The sequence below is a fragment of the Mycetomoellerius zeteki genome, unplaced genomic scaffold (assembly GCF_001594055.1).
Source record: "Mycetomoellerius zeteki isolate Tzet28-1 unplaced genomic scaffold, Tzet1.0 scaffold69, whole genome shotgun sequence".
Taxonomy (NCBI): domain Eukaryota; kingdom Metazoa; phylum Arthropoda; class Insecta; order Hymenoptera; family Formicidae; genus Mycetomoellerius; species Mycetomoellerius zeteki.
This window is the reverse complement of record NW_017257708.1, coordinates 618789-638729: the sequence shown is the minus strand read 5'-3', so window position 1 is coordinate 638729 and position 19941 is coordinate 618789. Positions and strand designations below refer to the sequence as shown.

General features: G+C 41.5%; 1 protein-coding gene across 1 annotated transcript in view; it reads left to right on the top strand.

Annotated features, from left to right (window-relative positions):
• The window catches only part of Ten-m (teneurin transmembrane protein Ten-m), a 570328-nt gene that overhangs the window by 544255 nt on the left and 6132 nt on the right, over positions 1 to 19941 (top strand). The window contains exons 4-14 of the mRNA XM_018457893.1: positions 309 to 491; positions 5746 to 5830; positions 7552 to 7715; positions 8585 to 11227; positions 12043 to 12332; positions 12504 to 12750; positions 13457 to 13831; positions 14524 to 14859; positions 15168 to 15375; positions 18713 to 18929; positions 19039 to 19874. Coding sequence (XP_018313395.1) covers positions 309 to 491; positions 5746 to 5830; positions 7552 to 7715; positions 8585 to 11227; positions 12043 to 12332; positions 12504 to 12750; positions 13457 to 13831; positions 14524 to 14859; positions 15168 to 15375; positions 18713 to 18929; positions 19039 to 19874 — 5584 coding nt within the window. The remainder of the gene's footprint in view (positions 1 to 308; positions 492 to 5745; positions 5831 to 7551; positions 7716 to 8584; positions 11228 to 12042; positions 12333 to 12503; positions 12751 to 13456; positions 13832 to 14523; positions 14860 to 15167; positions 15376 to 18712; positions 18930 to 19038; positions 19875 to 19941) is intronic.

The window sequence follows — 19941 nt, the reverse complement described above, 5'->3', positions numbered from 1 at the left end:
ATATTTCCATCAACCGTTTACTGGAAATAGAATTCTTTTGGACTACTGTAATTTACCTTTTTGTAACAATTTGCAAGGGTTGATTTTATTTTTATTACATCAGCGACCAAGGGCGAGATACAATACAAAGTCCTATCTTTTCAAATGAGAAATTTCACGGGCAAAAGGGTTTTTTAAAGGATTCTTTTTAAACTTTTATCTTTAGACTTCGATATTTATAACTCTATTGTGGACCCCGTACAATTAAGAAAGATGTTAAAGGATGTCCAGCGTCTCAAACTGAGTGTGCCTTTTCTTTATTGTTGCAGGGTGTTTGTTGGATAGTTCGGCACCACGGGGCCCGCCTGATGTGCCACCCCGTAACCCCGCAATGAGCCGGCTCAACGGAAGACTGCCAGGAAGTCACGCAGCGAGCGATCACGAACGCGATCCTGATCTCGAGCCATCCTGTCTCGTACGCACCCCATCCGGTAACTTCTACAATATACCAAGTGAGTTCGCAGGCAGGGAATCGTTAAGTCTGATTTAGTAGAGAGAAGGACTGAATGAGCAGTCATAGAGATACGTGGGAAATGACTTTCCCCTTTTCCTCCGTCTACGAGTACCTTGGCAAATTTAAAATCGATTCGTCTCGCACGAAACGGAAATTCCAATAACTCCGATATTTTCACAATTTAAGTACAAATGTATTTACAAAAGTAAAGTTATATCATGTATTAAAAGATAAATTGTTCGAACTTTTTTTAATTGTTTATAGCTTCAGAGTTATTGAGCTTTTATATCTTTGTTAAGAAAATTATCAACTGCACAAGATTGGTAAAAAAAAAAAGAATTCGTGGACGATATAGTTCTAGTATTACTCTGTACATTTTCTCTTTCATCTCTGTCAAAGATCCACGATCGCCATTACCTTAATTAAGGAATATTGACCCAAGAAAATTCGTTTTTTTTATTGTCTCTCTCTCTCTCTCTCTCTCTCTCTCTCTCTCATTAAACTTGGTTAAAATTTTACTTTTTAATTTTCTTTTGTTTATCGTTTGTTTATTTTCTTATTTTTATTTTTTTCATCTTTTATTTCTTTATTTTTATTTTGTAGATATTATTATCTTGTGTTACGGACTTTTCTCTTTATTTTCCTTTTCTTGTCATTTTTATATTGTTAAAGAGTATGTTGTAGAATATTAATAAATGTTTTTATACTATCTCTCTCTCTCTCTCTCTCATCGCGAAATGAAAAAGTCTATTTCCGTAATTGTCCTCGTTTTCTCGTATTTCTAAAACATGGATATATTTCTATAGACATATTTCTACAGACATAAATATGAGTCTAATGCTTTTAATAGTGTCACACGATTAATAAACAGAAATATATACATCAACATAAATACGGATAAATATTTGTTGGGGAGAGAAATGCCTTTGTGAGTGCAAGTATCCTGTTGTGGTGTCCTGGTGGGGTGTATCCCCCGATAATGTCGGCGGTATTTGCGCCAGCCCGTCGAAAGAAGGCTTAGCAAAGAACGATGGCGGGTGACATCTTTGACGAGGGTATACATTGTAATCAGTGGTAACCAATGAAGGGATCAACCTAAAGGAGGAACGTCGATAATTTTCAGAGTATCTTCCGTGATGCATCTTATCACTTCCAGGTTTTTTTAAGGGTCTAGCTCGAAAGCCACGTTATCCAAAATTTTTCTTTTTTTTTCTAGCAAACTTTTTGTCTGTTTGCCGAAGAATTCCGAAGGTTTCCCTTCGTTTTATCTTGAGAAAGCAAGGCACGTGATAACGGAGGTTGCTCGCGTGTTGCGCGTGAGAAAACGCGGCTTCTCGTGAAATAAAAGTTCAAAATAAAAGTCGGGACTTGTTGGAGTAGCCTCGAGACTAACTTGACTCTAACAAGCCGAACGATTCTCAAAATTTAGTCGCCGCAGATTGGTCTGCGGTGAGCGAATTGGTACGAGTCGGCTTGCCAACTTAGTCTTTCGCGAGTTCTTCAAACTTACGCCCGCATAGGTAAATTAATTACAAATCTAATTTAAAGGATCGTAACATGAAATAACACTGCATACCGGTGATAACTTTTCAACAGGATGAAAAAAGAGATGATGAAAGAGAAATAAAAAACTATCCAGTAGCAGTAAATAATAGTAACTCGAATAGTTATCCGAGAAAAAGTAATAAAAAAGCAATAAAAATTGCAAACTGAATTGAAACTGTAAAGTCACGAATCGTTGAATTTAATTATTTTAGCCGCGATTTTTCGATCCTTTACTATATAATAGATAAGTCATTTGTGTCCTGTGTTAATTATCATCATTTTAACAAATGTACAAAAATTATTAAGTGATTCTTACATATACATACTTTAACATCTTTTTAGAAAGTATATATAAGATTGTATATATTTTTACTAAAGATTAACTTGATTTTTTCAAAATTGAATAGAAACAAATGATCGATTTTCATATAGAAAACAATGGACAAAATTCGAGCCACATACGAAGATGAAGAACAAATCCCTTGATGGTCTCACTTGTCCTTTGCCATACCACCGAGCGCACTCGTGGAAAGAAAAGGGCGCCTTGCGGCGACATTTTTCCGACGTACTCCACCGACGCGTGGTATCGACTACAGAGAAAACAACGGCGAAACCTAAGCTTTTCTACGTATAAAGTCTCCCCTGGTCCACTCGGCGACTCGGGAAGTGTCCGGCACAAATACCCGGGCACCCGGTGACACGCTCTTTTCTCTTGTTCGGCTCGTCGTAAAGATTTTTCAAATTCCATGGTCGAGCGCCATGGTTGACTGTTCCTCCGATGCACCCTGATGTTTTTCTAAAGCAAACGTGGACCATTTCAAAAGTTTTCTTAAAATCCGTGGGATAGCTCGAATGGTGATTTACGAGCCTTACGATCCTTCGTCTTATTGACTGCTCGGTTATGACACCGCCTGACGCTTATGGCCGTCTGCATAATGCAAGTCCGCAGTCGAGACCTTCCTAAGAATCACCTTGCTCACGCAATAGATGAATTTGCTGTCATTTTTCCGCTCGAGTCTATGTACTACCTAACTCGAAGCTCTACCTACTCTAAGCTCGTTTATTCTTACTATAATTATGAATTAAATGACGTGTAAATTGTGAAAAACGTTTGTACTAAACGATTATATTATTTGATTACTTATACTTTTGTACACTCAAATCTATCTCTTTCGTGTTTAAAAATTTATAGAATATTATTAAAGAGCTTACTATAATAGTATATAATAAAAGAAAAGCAGTTTAATTTTTAAAATACTTTATTAAAACTTTTTTGCAAAATTTATATTTTATTTTCTGTAATATTAGATATTTTTTGCTTATCTTTGCTAAATTTTCTTCCAACATTTTTCATGTCATTCGAGAAAAGTCATCTTACTGTCAGCTCTTGACTTATAATTAGATACGTAGTTCAACATTATCGTGCGCGCGCGCGCAACCGGAATTCCGGTTTCTTAAATGATTTAACACGACTAACACAATTCCAATTTGATGCGTACTCACGTTCAACTCTTCGTCAAAGCAATTCTTTGCGTGAAGATGCCTCTCGCAAGCGCATCATCGGCGGTAAATCACCTGGCAGGTCGCCAATTAGAATGAATTCTCGCCGGCGAACCACCGATTAGCGAAAATATTCTCCTTTAATTCGATTCCGGACGACGGGGGTCGCCGTCTCGTGCGTCTAAGCACCCCGGAGAAAAATAAAAACGAGAAACCACACCCTCCAGGTAGAACGGAGTATCCCCGAAATCACCGTAATCACCGATATCTGCCTAAATGGCATAATCACCGGATTTCGAGGCCGGAGCGGCAACACCTGCAATTAGCGGTGGTGGGGTCAGCAGCTTCGGTCGGGCCCTCTTCTCTTCCCACGCCCGCGTTTTACCGTTCACCAAGGTATGCCTGAAGGTGCGGGGGAATGTTAAGAGTTGGGGGCGAACTCCCCGTAAGAAGACAAAGGGCGCTGAAGCAGCGAAGCTCTGCCTCGCCCGTTCTTCGAGCGTGTCCCGAAAAAGGGTTTCGTGAAGCGGGCTTGAAACGGGCTAAGTGTCAAGAACAACAAAGCTCGAACTCGAATGCCGCTTGCGCGCGTAAACGTGTAAAGTGGCTCATTAATATTCAAAACGCTGAAGCACTGCGTTTTAAATGCGCACCGCGCTACCGCGTGCGACCGTATCTCGACACGCGGATAGGCATGCAGAGAGAGAGAGAGAGAAACGTACCGAGTTAAACTTCCAAAATTAATTCAGAGCTTGTTTCAAATGTAAATACATTTCAGCATGCTTATTTCTATTTTATCAGTTATTATATCCAGATTTAAATATGTAATTTTGATTTTTTTCTCCGCGATATTTTCCGCTGTCCATGAATGTTACATGTCTTTCTCATTTTTGCGGACGGAAATTAATGTAGAAGTGCGTGTTTCGCGCATCAACTATTTCATCACAGCTAATATTAACCCGAATATTTCAGTGGAGTATCACGAGAGACGTAATAGAATTCGTGTTACTCCGCTATTCCATGCCCCCAAAACTTGTGTGTTTGAGGTTCTCTCGGTTGAGGATAACGCGTTAATACCACTCGTGCATATTGTTGCGAGGGTGTGATCCCTCAAACCACCACCACTCACCACTAATCATCAGTACTGTCGTCACGACGTTTACGATCGTCCATCGAATATACGGAATCGGATGTACAGGATGTACCGCCTCAATTTTCAAGATCGTAACTTCCGGAGACCTTAAAAGACGACAAAAGGAAAAGTCACATTTTTCAATGTATTATACTACCAAATTAGCTTCTTTTTGAATAGCGGTTTCTTTTTTTCCTATGATTTCTCTTCGGTTTTACAAGACCGCCTTGTGTTCGACGGTTTTCTAAGACCCGAGAACGCATTTACAGGCTTCCCTTTGCACAAGCCGTAGCGCGGTTGCTTGAAATTCAAGCCAAAACCGCGATGAATCATATACTTATCGATTCAACAGGAGCCCCGCGACCGCTGTGCCGCTCCTTTCCTCCTACCTCGCGTGTATGGAAACGGCGCGAGTAGAAAGACGTTCGCGTCTGGCATCACAAAGAATCGCGTCTGGTCGTTCACCGGGAAAAGTCTCGCGTTGAAAATGAAGAATCGACACTGTTGTAATTTATTTAACGGCCGGCCACGCCTCGCGCTCACCAACCTCCGCGCTCGAGCTCTCCATAATTATACGTTCCGCACGTAATCGGAAATGCCGCGTGAGAGTAAACGTAAGCGAGGGGCGTGATTATCCCGACGACGGATCGACGGCAGGCATTTTTAATCCCGTCAAACCGATAGAGAGCCTACGTCAAAACGTAAACGTGCTGTCTATTAGCGACTCTAACGATATCATTTACCTCGGTAAATCAGTTAGCTTGATAGAACGGCTAATCCTGGACGCGCAACTTTAAAAATTGAGAGGAATAATGCCCTTTGCACAAAGTGCGGCGAAGCTCGTCAAAAAAGCTATCTTACCTCCAATTTTCCACGTGTATTATGACGCTTCCTGTATAATACGATTTTGTATGCATTACGTAAAATGTAAACTACATCGCGCTGAATTGCATTTACATTTTGGACGGCGGAAAAACTTGATGGGGCGCCTACGTTGTTTCCCACGAGAAATTTCGCCGATCTGTCAGACGCGAAATATAACAAACTGTCTTCATCTTCCGTTTCTCTTTTGCAGAGATACCGAAGAATGAATACAACAACAAGAATCAGTCCACGGGGAACAGTCCAATAAAAGTGGAGCTGCAGAACAACATGGACAGGTAAGACCGTTTACCGCACAATACTTCTTCCTCCTGCCATGCGAGGTGTCCCCGAGAATGAATTGAACCGTCGTTGTACGAGCCCGAGAAAACTCGTGTTCCGAAAACCGACGCATGATCGAACCAATAACACGCAAACAAGGCCGCGCCGACCGACTTCTGGTCCTCCGCTTCTTTCTTCGTGCTACTCGAGAGATCCTCATGAATCATCCATTCAGTCGACTCGCGGCAAAATGTTTGAACGTGGATTGTCGCACCTCAAGAAAGCGCGCACCTCTCCTGCGTTTGTGACGTTTGCCCGTAGAAAATCTCTCGGTTTTGCGAATCTTTATGAGGACCATTCGCCGCAGATCTACAGAGGAACGCGTCGCCGAAACTTACAAAACTAGTGCTGCTGCGAGATTCACGTCGTGTTTACGAAGCCGGTAAACGAACTTCTTTCGGTCGCGGAGTGAGAGAGAAGAGAATGGAATTTGATAACGCGGTTCCCCGGAAGCCAACGGAGATTCGAGTTTCTCCGCTTTTACGGTATGCAAATTTGTTAAATGACATTAACGCGCGGCTCGAAAGTTGAACGAGTCATTTTTAAGAGATTGAATAGAACGATATATATTGAAGTAACGCGAAATGAGAAAACTAATTTGATAACAGCCAATGCTAATTCTCAGCCGGTTCGGCATTTGAATGCACAATATAATTTTTTTTTATTGAGTTAATTCGTACATTTTAAAACTTGTTGACATTTTACAGAAGCAAACATACACGAAATACACGTCGATAGCGAGAAACTGACGTGATCTGATGTTCTTTTTTTATTCGCATAAAATTAATATTTCACTTATCTTTATTAAAAATCAAAACAAAGCGAAATATCCTACAAATGTAAATGTGATAAAACCGAAGAGCTTAACGTTCGAAAACGTAGGATATTTCAATATTGGAACTTTGTAACGAATAAGTCAAACATTCGGTTAAACATTTCGACATCGGGCTGTAAAACGGAGAATTCAGAGACCGGAAGTTTCACTCGGGGAAACTCCAAATCGTCCGCTTTTATTTGGTTTGCGCGATAGAAAAAAAACGCGCGTCCAATCCGCGTAGAATCAACAGCGGGAGAGAGGACGCCTGGTAGACGCCGCTTGGTTCTCGTTTTTTTCATTATCACGCGGTGCAACGAAAGCAAACGCGTTTTCCCGCTTGCGCTTCAGAATCCGACGGTTGCGTTTAAATATTTTGGTTAGACATTTGTGAGTTACTTGGAAACGGCGGCGGCGGCAACGTTCAGTACAAACACACTCGAGGGCTGCTGCTTTTCCACGGGGGCATGTAACGAGCGAGAATACATTACGAGTTTCTCGAACGTCACGAGGGAGAGTAAGAGAAAGATGGGAGGGAGAGTGGGACAGAGAAAGAGAGAGCCGAAACTTCACACTATACCGAAACTCCGAGAGTTCGGCTGAACGTGCCTGAAAATTGTACCGAGGTGCCGAATTCCTCGGCGGTGTTTCTCTAATTGCAACGGCGGTGCATTGAGAAATTATGCAACGCCTTGTAACAGGGATTCAGTACGGATGGCTATCTAAGTCTTCGGATAAAACGGTGGGATAAAGATTAATGTGTGACCGCTAATGAATGGATAACGCGCGTAATAGGCGAATCTGTTTCCGTCATGGCGGAAATTTACATGCGGCCGCTACAAATCGAACTTCATTGATTTTCAGAGTACCTTTACCTTACGGGCACGCCCCGTCGATGATTCCGATGAGGAGACAAAGCATCCGCTGTCATTTCCGCAAGGGAATCGATTGGTGCAGCTGGAAACTAATTGCCATAGTAGTAATTATGCTCTCGCTTTGCTTGACTGCAGCATTAACCTACGTCGCAGGTAATTATTCGCATATTGCGAGTAATCTTTCTTTACTCTACAAGCAATATCTGTCTTACATTGAGTGTGTAATTTTAAGTAGAAGCGAAAATAATAAAAGGCTCTAGCAAGTATAAATTACAAATGCCAATCAGAACCAACTTCAGGTGTTTCTGTGCGAATTTAAATTCTTTATTAAATAACAAATCATATAGACGTTTCGACTCCTCGCTTTTAGATTATCCTCAATAATTAACAAAAATGAAAATATTCCGAAATTATTTCACAGAGATTGAAGAGAATGTCGCAGTCAAATACATTAAAATAGAGCAAATCATACTCAGATGTATAAAATAGGAATGTGTTAGCACTGATAAATTTCTTGAAAAATAGACTGGTAGTGAAATCCCGTTAATTATTATATTAATCAAACGTGTTATATCGAATCCGCAGTCTCATGTATCATTCGTCAGTTAGAACGTCAAACCGTTTCAATATATATCAAAATGGGACGAATATGTTTGTTTTTGTTAATTATTGAGAATGATCCAAAAGTGAAAGCTCGAAACATCTAATTAATTCGTTACTCAATAAAGAATTTGAATTCACACACAAACACCTAGTGTTGGCTCTGATTAGTATTTGTACTTTTGCGACTTAAATAAAAATTTAACACCTTTCAAATACGTTATTCTTGAACAACGGATTTGATCTACATTTCTAAAAAGTATTTTACAAACACATCTTTATCTATCACACGTATTTTAAATAATTTTTAGATTTTTGCGTTGCCTTCAAAATATAATTTTGAAGTAACATCGTGAAAAATAACATAGCGCAATCTTTAATAAACTAACACTACGTCCAATTCTAATTGATCCCTTATTAAGCATCCCATTTAGTGAACTGGTCGTACCAAGGCACGAAGGCGTGCTCAGTCTTGGTGGGCGAGAATACCGACGCCAAGCCGTCGTCGGGTGAAGCGAATAAGACGTCCACGTCGTCCACATCGACGTCGTCGCAGTCGAGCGGCAGGACGCGGCCGCAGTCATCGTCAGGAGGTAGTATTAACACGTCGGATAGCATGTTGTTAGATGGTGTCGTATACAGTCGCAAACGTAGAGACACGTTTAACGAGCATGCGTTGCACCAAACTGTCGCGCCACCGCCCTCTCGTGACCCCGAGGAGCTGTCCTTGACCACTGTCGCCGAGGCGGAGATCTCGGGGTTCGAGCAGCGTTCAGTTTTATTGCATGAGGAGTCTCCTAGTAAGGTTGTGCATGATCCGGAGCATGTGGATGGTCAAAGTTCAGTGAGAGGAGCCATCGACCGTTCGATCAAAACTGCCAAGGACGCGCCGCCGGAGTCGTCGGGATCGACGACTCCCTCGCGGGTGATACAGCTTGTCGTGAATGTCTCTTCTACCGCTACTAACTATTCGCACCATCATTTGACTCATACCACTATCGCCGTCGACCATCTCGCCTCTTCGTCCTCTGTCTCTGTCGGCTCTGACAATTCTCTCGCGTCAGCTTCTGTTCGCCAATCGCCGCCTAACGAGACGTTCGGCATGACCTCGCGATCGTCGCAAGACACTTCCGCGAAATACACCCCGAAGTTCGCGGCTGCCCACGGTAACGTACACGTTGCGTCGAAAGCCCCGTTTGTGAAACTTAGCCGCGATGACTCCGCGGATTTCGGCCGCGATATCGATAACGTCGGCACGTCCGAAAGTTCAGACTTTGTCGAAAGCAGTGGCGGCACTGAGGCTACGACGTCTGCATCCGGCTCGGAGTCTACGAAACTTGGCGCAGATAGCAGTGACTACAGCCAAGTAGTCGGCGGAACTGCGGAAAATGGCCGTAACGTTTTCCCCGTCGATTACAGCGATAATATAGACGATAGCACTATAGAACCAACGACCGTAACAGAGATACGCTTGAACGAGCTAACGGAGGATCATCAATCGAACGTAAGTAATTCTGATTCAAGCAGAGAGTTAGTTCCCGTAGAGGCGAATCAGGAAGAAGTAGATGCTAGCACGGTTTTGCCTAGTACGACTGTAGATAATAAAATGGCGCTTAATACTTTACCGAACAAGGACGAGAACGTTGAAAAGCTTGAAGATGTAGCGAAGGCCGAAGATAGTGACGACGTGTTTGAGGAAAAAATTAACTTGGATGAAAATGAAAGATTGGCCATTTTTGAAAAAAACAACAGTATCTTGAAGACGACAAATATGATCGCAAATTCGGAGTCGTTCAACATCGTAAAAGAAACGCGGGAACTGTCCAGAGAATTTTCGTCTTCCGAATTTGTAGCTTCATCCAATTTAGCTAAAACTTCCGATCAGTCCGAGGAACTACAACGAGATTATCCTGTGCCGATTTACAGCTACGGACAGGACGACGTAGAGATCGTCGACCTCCAGGACAAGAAGCAACCCGTCGAAACCGCGAAAGCGGAACTCTCTGCTAAATCATCCGAATCCATGATTCTTAACAACGGCGTAAAAATGAACGCCGCTCTTCGACAGGAATGGAATAAAGACAATGTACGGATCATCGAGAGAGAAAAAAACGACGAAGAGTTTCTTCAAAAGTTTAAAAAGCAGTTCCACGAGGCGTCCACCGATGCTGACGAATCTGTTGAAAACTCTCCATCGATTAAGACTAATTATAACTCCCCTCCAACGGACACTCTGCATGAAACGGTGCATGATTCATTGGGCAACGCATCACCCAGGTTCCCTTCTCGGTCTGATCCTCCTATGATCCAACGGGTGCAGGTCGTAGAGGTACCCGTGTATCGCGATCCTTCGCAGCCATCGTCTTCATCGTCCTCATTTTCATCGTCATCGCATCGAGTGCTCATAAACGTAACGATCGCTACCGAGGATTCGTCCGCCGTTTCCTCGAAACCGCTTTACATCCTGTCAGTGTCGGTGCCAACGGAAAGCGGTGTGATTAGCCATTCATCCGGGATTAATGTCGATCAGGCGCAGATGCGCACGGCCGAGCGGCTATCGGAGCCATCCGCAGCAAGCATGAAAAAAATTCCTGCTAACGACAATGAATCGATTGACGCGGTCGATACGCGATTACCGCCACCGCCGCAGCCACCTGCCTCGCCACCGGCGCCGATCTGGGCTGGCGGCGAGTGCGAGTGCTCCTGCCCCTGCATGGGCTCATCTTCTGACGAGTGGGACAACTTTTCAGCGATCGACGACGAAGATCTCGAGCAGGAGCTCGAGAGCATTAACTCCACTCTGTTAGCCGAGAATTCCTTCAAGGAGTCGGGGGAAAGACTGACGGATAAGAAGGACGGAAAATTATCCAGCAAAGATTCGGTAAGACCTGACGCGACCTCCACCATCGAAGACTATTATCCTTCCTCGACAGACATCGCCGAGAGTGGTGAGTCAACCAACGAGACCTCCGCGTCGACTTACGAACCGGAAGTAAGCACTGATGCGTGTTCTTGTTCTGGGAGCACTCCGCTACCTCCAGAACCCACTATACTTATTCTTGAAGGTGAGGCCCCGTTTCTTCTCTTTTTCTCTGTTAATCTTACCTTTCTAAATAACTTGTCTTATTCTCTTCCAACATCTCTACTTTCTATTTTCCGTCTTCGCTGATGCTGATGCTCACTTCTTTGCTTGTCGTTCACTCGTGGACTGCTCAAACGCGAGTTTATTTTATTATATGTTAATTTGCCTGTACTGTTGTAGACATTGTAACGTGTGTGATGGTAGTGGGTAGTGTAATTTGTTTAGATTATAACGGTGACGTAGTTTTAAATCACTACTATATATTCCATAATCAATTCCTGCACGGAGCGTCTCGATTAATTAACTGTTGGTGTGTAACCGACAACAGCTATGTAATGCAAGAGAATGTATTATTTTCGGGGGGAAAAAAAAAAAAAATTATTTCGTTCATATAAAATAACTGACATTAAAATAAATCGGTGGTTTATATCTAAAATGAAAATATATAATAAAATGAAATAGAAAAGATAAATGTAAAGCTCATGAAATGCTGACATGCATAAGCATCCATGCCTAGACTCCAGAATATTTTACTTTCAAAAGTGACTTCTCACATCTGTCGGATAATGTAATCTTGAGGCTGTATAATTTAGTGCCATTCTTTCCCTTTCAAAGCCAACCTGTTTTATATAATACATATTGCAGTCCTTAATCAGTAGGCAATCATTTTTTGACAGATGGAGAGATAACGCAATTAATTATACTAAAATTACTAATGACTATCTCGATTTACATTATCCAACGGAAACTCGAGCTTCTCAATCATGTACCACTTCTGATTGTGATTCGTATCTACAGGTGCGCGAACGTTCCCGGCGAGGTCCTTCCCGCCCGACGGAACGACCTTCGCTCAGGTCGGTTTAGGTCAGAAACTCAGCAAGGAGATACCACCGTACGGCTACTGGAACATGCAGTTTTACCAATCAGAAGCCGCTTATGTCCGCTTCGACTACAACATTCCGCGTGGTGCAAGTATCGGCGTGTATGCGAGGAGGAACGCGCTGCCTACGCACACGCAGTACGACCTACTGGAAGTTCTCAGCGGTTTTAAGGCTCGGACTACCAGGGCGTCCCATGTTAGTGTTATTGTATGTGCCGCTGACCCATTTTTATTTCTCTTTCTTGCATAGTATGCCGATAATCTCGGATAGAGATTTTTTTTTCTTTTTTTATTTTCTTCCTGTACGCGACGACTAAAACGCATACGCGATTATATTAAACAGTGACGGTTTAATTACAATTTTTAATAACTTTTACAGCCCTCGATTAAGAAAGAGGTAACCAAATATATGGAGCCGGGACATTGGTTTCTTTCGCTTTATAACGACGACGGAGATCCTCATGAAGTGTCATTCATTGCTGTAATCGCCGAGGATATGACGCATAACTGTCCAAATGGTTGCAGTGGCAAGGGCGAGTGTCTTCTAGGTCATTGCCAGTGCAAGCCTGGTTTTGGTGGTGAAGACTGCAGCGAGAGCGTCTGTCCTGTTCTTTGCAGTCAAAGAGGTGAGCTTATCTACTGACGAAAGATATCTCGGTCAAAAATTAACCGGTAATCATGTCAGTTTTACAATAATGTCTATTTACTTTGTACATATGTAGTATTATATGAAATTATTACTATAAAAATATTGAGAAATCTGCGATAATAGGATTCAACCGTTTGGTTAAAATAATATTAAATTGAAATCCGTATTGGAATTTTAATAAACTTCAAAAATCGGTTATTGGTTACGGGTTTGATTAAAATCCTATTGAAATAGAAAGAAATAACGATTGGTAGGTTTTTTAACCGATTAAAAAAACCAAGTCCGCGCGGCTTCGTTTATTGATTTCTTTTAAATAGAAATCAAAGCCGATTACGTTTCACTCGTTTCAGTATTGCACTTTTGCAAATACTCGCGATACATGTTAATTTCCTGATGCTTGGTATACCAGTTTCTCCCTCAGTGCACTTGTGAAACGATATGCGGTTGTGAATAAAATATAATAACTTAATTTTCAAGAGAAAAGTACAGCAATACACTTTTGTAATCTCCAATTCTAATTAATTGAAAATATTTATGATGTCAGTTAGTTACGGCAACAATTGCGTTGCATCGAATCTTTAATCGTTAAAAGTTTCCATCCGAAATCAATTTCACGAGTCTTGCGCGCGTAAATAATTCTCGTTCGCGTCTCGTCAACAAATAATCTCGTCGTCCCGATTTAGGTGAGTACATAAACGGCGAGTGCCAATGCAACCCCGGTTGGAAGGGCAAGGAGTGCTCCCTGCGACACGACGAGTGCGAAGTACCCGACTGCAACGGCCACGGTCATTGCACCAACGGCAAATGCAACTGTGTACGCGGCTACAAGGGGAAGTACTGCGAGGAAGTCGACTGTCCACATCCGACTTGCTCAGGTCACGGTTTCTGCGCTGAGGGTACGTGCATCTGTAAAAAGGGCTGGAAAGGTGCCGATTGCAGTCAAATGGATAAGGAGGCACTGCAATGCCTGCCGGACTGCAGTGGCCACGGGAATTTCGATCTAGAGACTCAGACCTGCGTCTGTGAGCCCATGTGGTCCGGTGATGATTGCTCGAAAGGTGAGTGAACGAATAAACGAACTTACTTATTTCATATAATTATACACATCGAGCAAGAAATAAAATGTTATACAATAATTGTAATAACTCGTGAATGTATCATTTTTAGCTCAAAAATACAGAAGTTATTTAATTCTGTAATAGACTTAAAAGATAGGAATAGATAGGAAAGAATTAAAAGTAAGAAAATTATTGTTAGTTATATTCTACAGTACTCCAAATATTTTATCTTTGCCATTAGTTTTTTCTTTTTAGATAAATATTTTTTAGCATTTAAACAATTGATTTTATCCTTTGATATTGTGTGTTTTTAAATTCATTTTAGAAACTATAATGGATACATAAAAAAAAGTGCTGTTGACAAGGATATCCGTGTTGACCTATAACATTTAAAATCAATAAAATAACCGCGATATGAGTTAAAAATATTGATCGTATATTCATACTTTCAGCGAATTGACAATTCTTATGTTTCCAGATTTCTAGGTAATGACAGAATATTTGCAAAGTAAATTTTAAGACACTTTCAATTAACTGTCCACTTTTCTAGATCCCTTTCTCATAGCTTCGTTTACTTGTCGGATGATCATCGCTTTGCTTCTGAGTGTTTGCTTCGAGACTAACACACTTCCATATTCCTGAGCACTTTGAGTGGTTATTTTCAAAGCCTCTCTCGCTTCGCTGTGTTTCAGAACTGTGCGATCTTGATTGCGGCCCTCACGGACATTGCGTGGACAACGCCTGCGACTGCTTGCCAGGCTGGTCCGGTGAGCTGTGCAATCTGAAGCAATGTGATCCTCGCTGCAACGAGCATGGACAATGCAAGAATGGCACGTGTCTATGCGTCACCGGATGGAACGGAAAACACTGCACGATGGAGGGCTGTCCGAATTCCTGTTCCGGCCACGGACAGTGCAGAGTGTCGAACGACGCGCAATGGGAGTGTCAGTGTTATAATGGCTGGGACGGCAAGGACTGCAGCGTGCTCTTAGAACAAAATTGTAACGACGGACGAGACAATGATAAAGGTACAGTATATAAACATCATATATTTTATTATTTTTTATTACATTAATTTAATATAAAATGAGAAATTTTATCATTATTCATGTATCACACACTATCTATCTCATAGATATAATCCGTTTAATTTCAAAGTTAAACAATAAAAGAAGTAAACTAAGAATAAAGTGACATAGAAATTGAAATTGAAAACGGTCCTTATATTCAAAATATTTATGTTTATAGATTATTTTTTCAAAATGAAGCAACTACTCGGAGCTGGTCGTCAATATTTCTTCTTTGTAATTTTAATGAAAAATAATGTATCTTCTAGATGGTCTCATTGATTGCGCCGATCCAGAGTGTTGCTCCAATCACATATGCCACACCAGCCAGTTGTGCGTTTCAGCTCCTAAGCCAATCGATATATTACTACGAAAACAACCACCCGCTATCACCGCATCCTTCTTCGAGAGAATGAAGTTCCTAATCGATGAGGGCAGTCTGCAGAACTACGCTCGTCAGGAGACCTTCAACGAGAGGTAAGTTTGCCGTCAATCGTTACGAGACTTTCCCCTCTCATCCTTGCGACCAATGTCGTCGTCATGGTCCTCGTCGTCAGCGCGTTAAAATCGTTAGCGAAAATTGTCCGTCCCGATGTCGATGTTGCGTCTACAGTCTGCGTGTCTCTGAGTAAAGTAATGAAATAGGAATATCTCAACACATGTGCGTGATTATGAGAAAATGGCAGCATTAAATAGGAACACGTTAGCTATTGACGCTATACAGGGTGTCACAAATTCATCACATTTTCTTTTACATATGGATTTTTTTAATAAAATACGAAATTAATTCTTTTTTTGGCAACAAATTTTATTGAACGTCAGTTTTCAAGAATTTTGTATTAAAATTAAGTAAAATTATGTCTTAAATAAAATTTTGATCGACGTAAAGTCCATTAAAAGCATTCCCGCGCGCGAAGAAATAATATTTTATTATTTAATTTGAATTTCTTGAAGCTTCTAATTTCCCAGATTTTCAATAACTTGGTGCTCGGAAACTATTAGTGCCTCGGCATTATTATTATTATTTAAGATCACATGTATTTTAGATTAGGCAAAGGATCCGTATGGCAAAGGAAGTGCATGGGAGAAAGCCTGTGTAAAGCGTGAATCGCGAAGGTCGAGAAAGTTGCATGCTCGACGGGACACCTAACGGTTATTAATAATACGAATATACGGTCCCTTTGACTAGAGCCGAATCGGTTGAAAGATTAGTCGAACAAAGCTGATCGATCTCTATTTTTAACTAAGCGGGAAGAAGCGCGCACACTGAGAATAGGGTCCCAGCTCTCTCTCGCAGGGACCCGGTAATCTTTAGCTGCCTCTACGCGCATATTACAAGATACACGCATACCCTTGTACATCTCTCTACACATGTATTACCGACGGTAACAGACACGAGGATGCATATACATAGATTTCAATATATTATATCTGCGTTGTTGTGACCCGTGTGAAATCACATCCCAACAGTTTTCTACATATGTTTTGTACGTACGTGTGCGCGAGCGTGTGCCCTGCACTAAACCCCCCTTCTTCCCTTGGCCCTCGTCTCCATCAATCTATATTTCTCTTTCTCTCTTTCTTTCTCTTTTTTTGTCTACCCCGATCTTTATCGCAGTCCCTTACGATCTATATCTATCGGTATATCAATCCAACCCCCGTTCTTTCGATACTTTCTCTTTCTCTCTTTCTCATGTCCGTCCGAGTGGAGCTTGCGTGAATGTGTGAGTCCATGTTTAAGCCTCGAGCTTTTCGCTCATCATGCCGGCTAAGGGGGTGGGAAGGGGATACAATAACTGGACAGTTTTTTCTCCCCGACGCGTCGGGTCTATTGGAAGGGACCAGCAAATTCTAGTAATCCGGAGACGCGACGTATCGAAATTCTTCGTAAAAGCAGAAAGTTTTCCTCAGACTCTTCTATATTTTTATCCCTCGCCTCTTGAAATCCTTTGATATTTTTTTTCTCTCTTCTTCTCTCTCCCGAGCTATGTCCTCGATCCTATACCCTCCTTTTCCTATTTTCGCCTTTAATCGCATCATTTTAACTCGGCTCTGTTTTATCCGTGCTGCCCGGTCAGTATGTTCTGGAATCACTTCAACACAAGGTAAGAAAACCAGACGTCGATAAAGCTCGACTTAAATGAACGAGGATCCGTAATAAGATCCATCGTAGCGGTAATAAAAGAACCTGCTGCTGTTTGATAATATTCGTGCATTTGGTATCTCTCACGTATCTGTACATAAATACATCCTGCATCTTGATCGCGACGAGCCGTGCGTGTGTGCGTTCGACTGCGCTTGAAAAGCCTGATCTCTTTCGATTTGATTTGAGATTGCTGAATCTCAGCAGGTCTCTTTGGATCATGTACATCTGCACCTCGCATTTAGAATATCAATTGTTTCCAGGATGATAAAAGAACTTGGATATCAGGGATCATAAGCATTAGGAGAGAATATCTATTATTCTCACTAATGCTGACAATATCTATGTGCTTTCATTGACTTGGGAACAACAGAATACTACGGAAAATTAACAAAATGCGCGGTTCACGTAGTATACGATCTAAGAATCTCCATCTTGACAGTTGGAACACATTCCACGATCGTTCGAGCTCGCACTTCGTCCTCCATTATTGTTGAACACATTCTCGTGTTGCATGGTTCAGTTACCTTTTAATTCCTACGTTGTGTTTCGTGCCTTTTACGTTGAGCTTCCATCTTTGTGTTATTTGTGTATATATAAATATACATATATATATATGTATATTTATATATGTATATATTGACTGTACTTATATAAGTAGTGACTTATCCTCGACCATTATGCTCCAGTGCCAAAGAGGCACAACTGTTAAAAGTTCTGACTGTATTCTGTTGCTTGTTTAATAAACTACAGACGACTACAGTCTAACAGAGAGATCCGAAAAAATTATCCGAAACGTTAAAATGAAAAAGAAAAGAGAGAAATGCACCGATCGATTAGTTCGCCGATATTCGAGCAGCAGACAATCAAAGACTCGAATGGTTCCTCTTTAGCACTGAGAAGCAGGATTGACGAAAATACATTGCGTTGAATATTTAACATATACGCGACTGGCGATTAACGCCCGATATTGAGATTTTTATTAGCCGGCGAAAGGATTCTGTCACCTGTATAAATGGACGCACATCCTTTAATGCAAATTTACTCTTGATTGCCTCTGTCTTTGTAAATGTCAATGAAGAACGCACTTTACGTTTAATTATAGCGATTCTCCCCATCGCAAATGTCGAACTATGGATCAATCTTAAGGATCTATTCTTAAAAACACTTGCGCCTGAAGCAAGAATAGCCAAGGATCTTCTACACCTATACTTTATCACATTACTTTATTTTAACAGCTACAATTTATAACTAAAAATAATATAATTAAAAAGGAAATATTCCTAATTTTCTACTAGTAGTAAAAAAAGATATTTCCAATTTTCTATTAACAGTATAAATTCTGCTCATCACTATTTATCATTTATGAACCCACAAAACAAAAGACATGTTTAATTCATTTATCAGATAAGTCTTATTTTTTTTTAACGAAAAGTTGAAGTCAAACTCCTCATTAGGCGTTATTAAGTGACAGTATCTTCTCGTCGGTATTCACTCCAGAGAGGAGATTATCTGAGAAGTATGAACAGAATAAAACGTAGTAGATTGAGATTAGCTTAGAGAATAGCGATTACTTTGTTGGTAGTGTACGACGAAGCATATAAAGAAATGATTTTAAACTATTTACTCGCTCGTGAGTTTCCTGCGATTAACACGGTCGTTGTCTAACAGCCGATCGGCCGTCATACGTGGTCGCGTTGTCACACACCTTGGCACGGGATTGATGGGAGTGCGGGTCAGCACCAGCACGCCGCTAGAAGGCTTCACCCTCACAAGAGATGACGGCTGGTTTGATCTACTGGTAAACGGTGGTGGTGCCGTAACTTTACAATTTGGCAGATCACCCTTCAAACCGCAAAGTCATATCGTCTTCGTGCCTTGGAACGAGGTGAGCCTGATTTTCTCGTGACGTAATTTACCGCGTGTCCCAAGAACTCTTTAACATCCATTTTACAATTAAAGACAAGATAATGAAGATATCATTTGTTTCACTTCAGGTTGTCATCATTGACAAAATCATCATGAGCACTGCCGAGGAGAAACCACCTATACATGTTCCGCATGCGTGCGCAGCTCACGATTACGATCTCATGAAGCCGGTTGTTTTGGCGACCTGGAAACACGGATTCCAAGGTGCCTGTCCGGACAAGAGTGCTATATTGGCGGAGTCGCAAGTCATACAGGAAAGCTTGCAAATACCCGGAACGGGCCTGAATCTGGTATATCATAGTTCTCGAGCAGCCGGTTACCTCTCCACCATACAACTACAGCTGACTCCGGAAATCATCCCACCGACGTTGAATCTAATACACTTGAGGATCACAATCGAGGGTATACTCTTTGAGAAGATTTTTGAGGCTGATCCCGTAATCAAATTCACTTACGCTTGGAACCGCTTGAACGTTTATCGACAACGCGTCTACGGAGTTACAACTGCCATGGTCAAAGTTGGCTATGAATATAGCGACTGCAAGGACATCATCTGGGACGTGCAGACGACGAAGTTGAGCGGTCACGATATGTCTATTTCGGAAGTCGGTGGTTGGAACTTGGATATTCATCACAGGTACAATTTCCATGAGGGTATCTTACAAAAAGGAGATGGTTCGAATATTTATCTGAAGCACAAGCCGAGAGTTATTCTCACCACGATGGGAGACGGTCACCAAAGGCCGTTGGAATGCTATGACTGCGACGGACAAGCTTCTAAACAGCGTCTCTTAGCGCCTGTTGCTCTCGCCACTGCTGCAGACGGCTCCATCTTCGTCGGTGATTTTAATCTAGTCAGGAAGATTCTGGTCGATGGAACAGTTAGAACTGTGGTCAGACTAAAGTACGTATTCTACTTAAATGATAATTCTTTATAACTCTCTTGACCTTTTCTATTGTTCTTTAACATT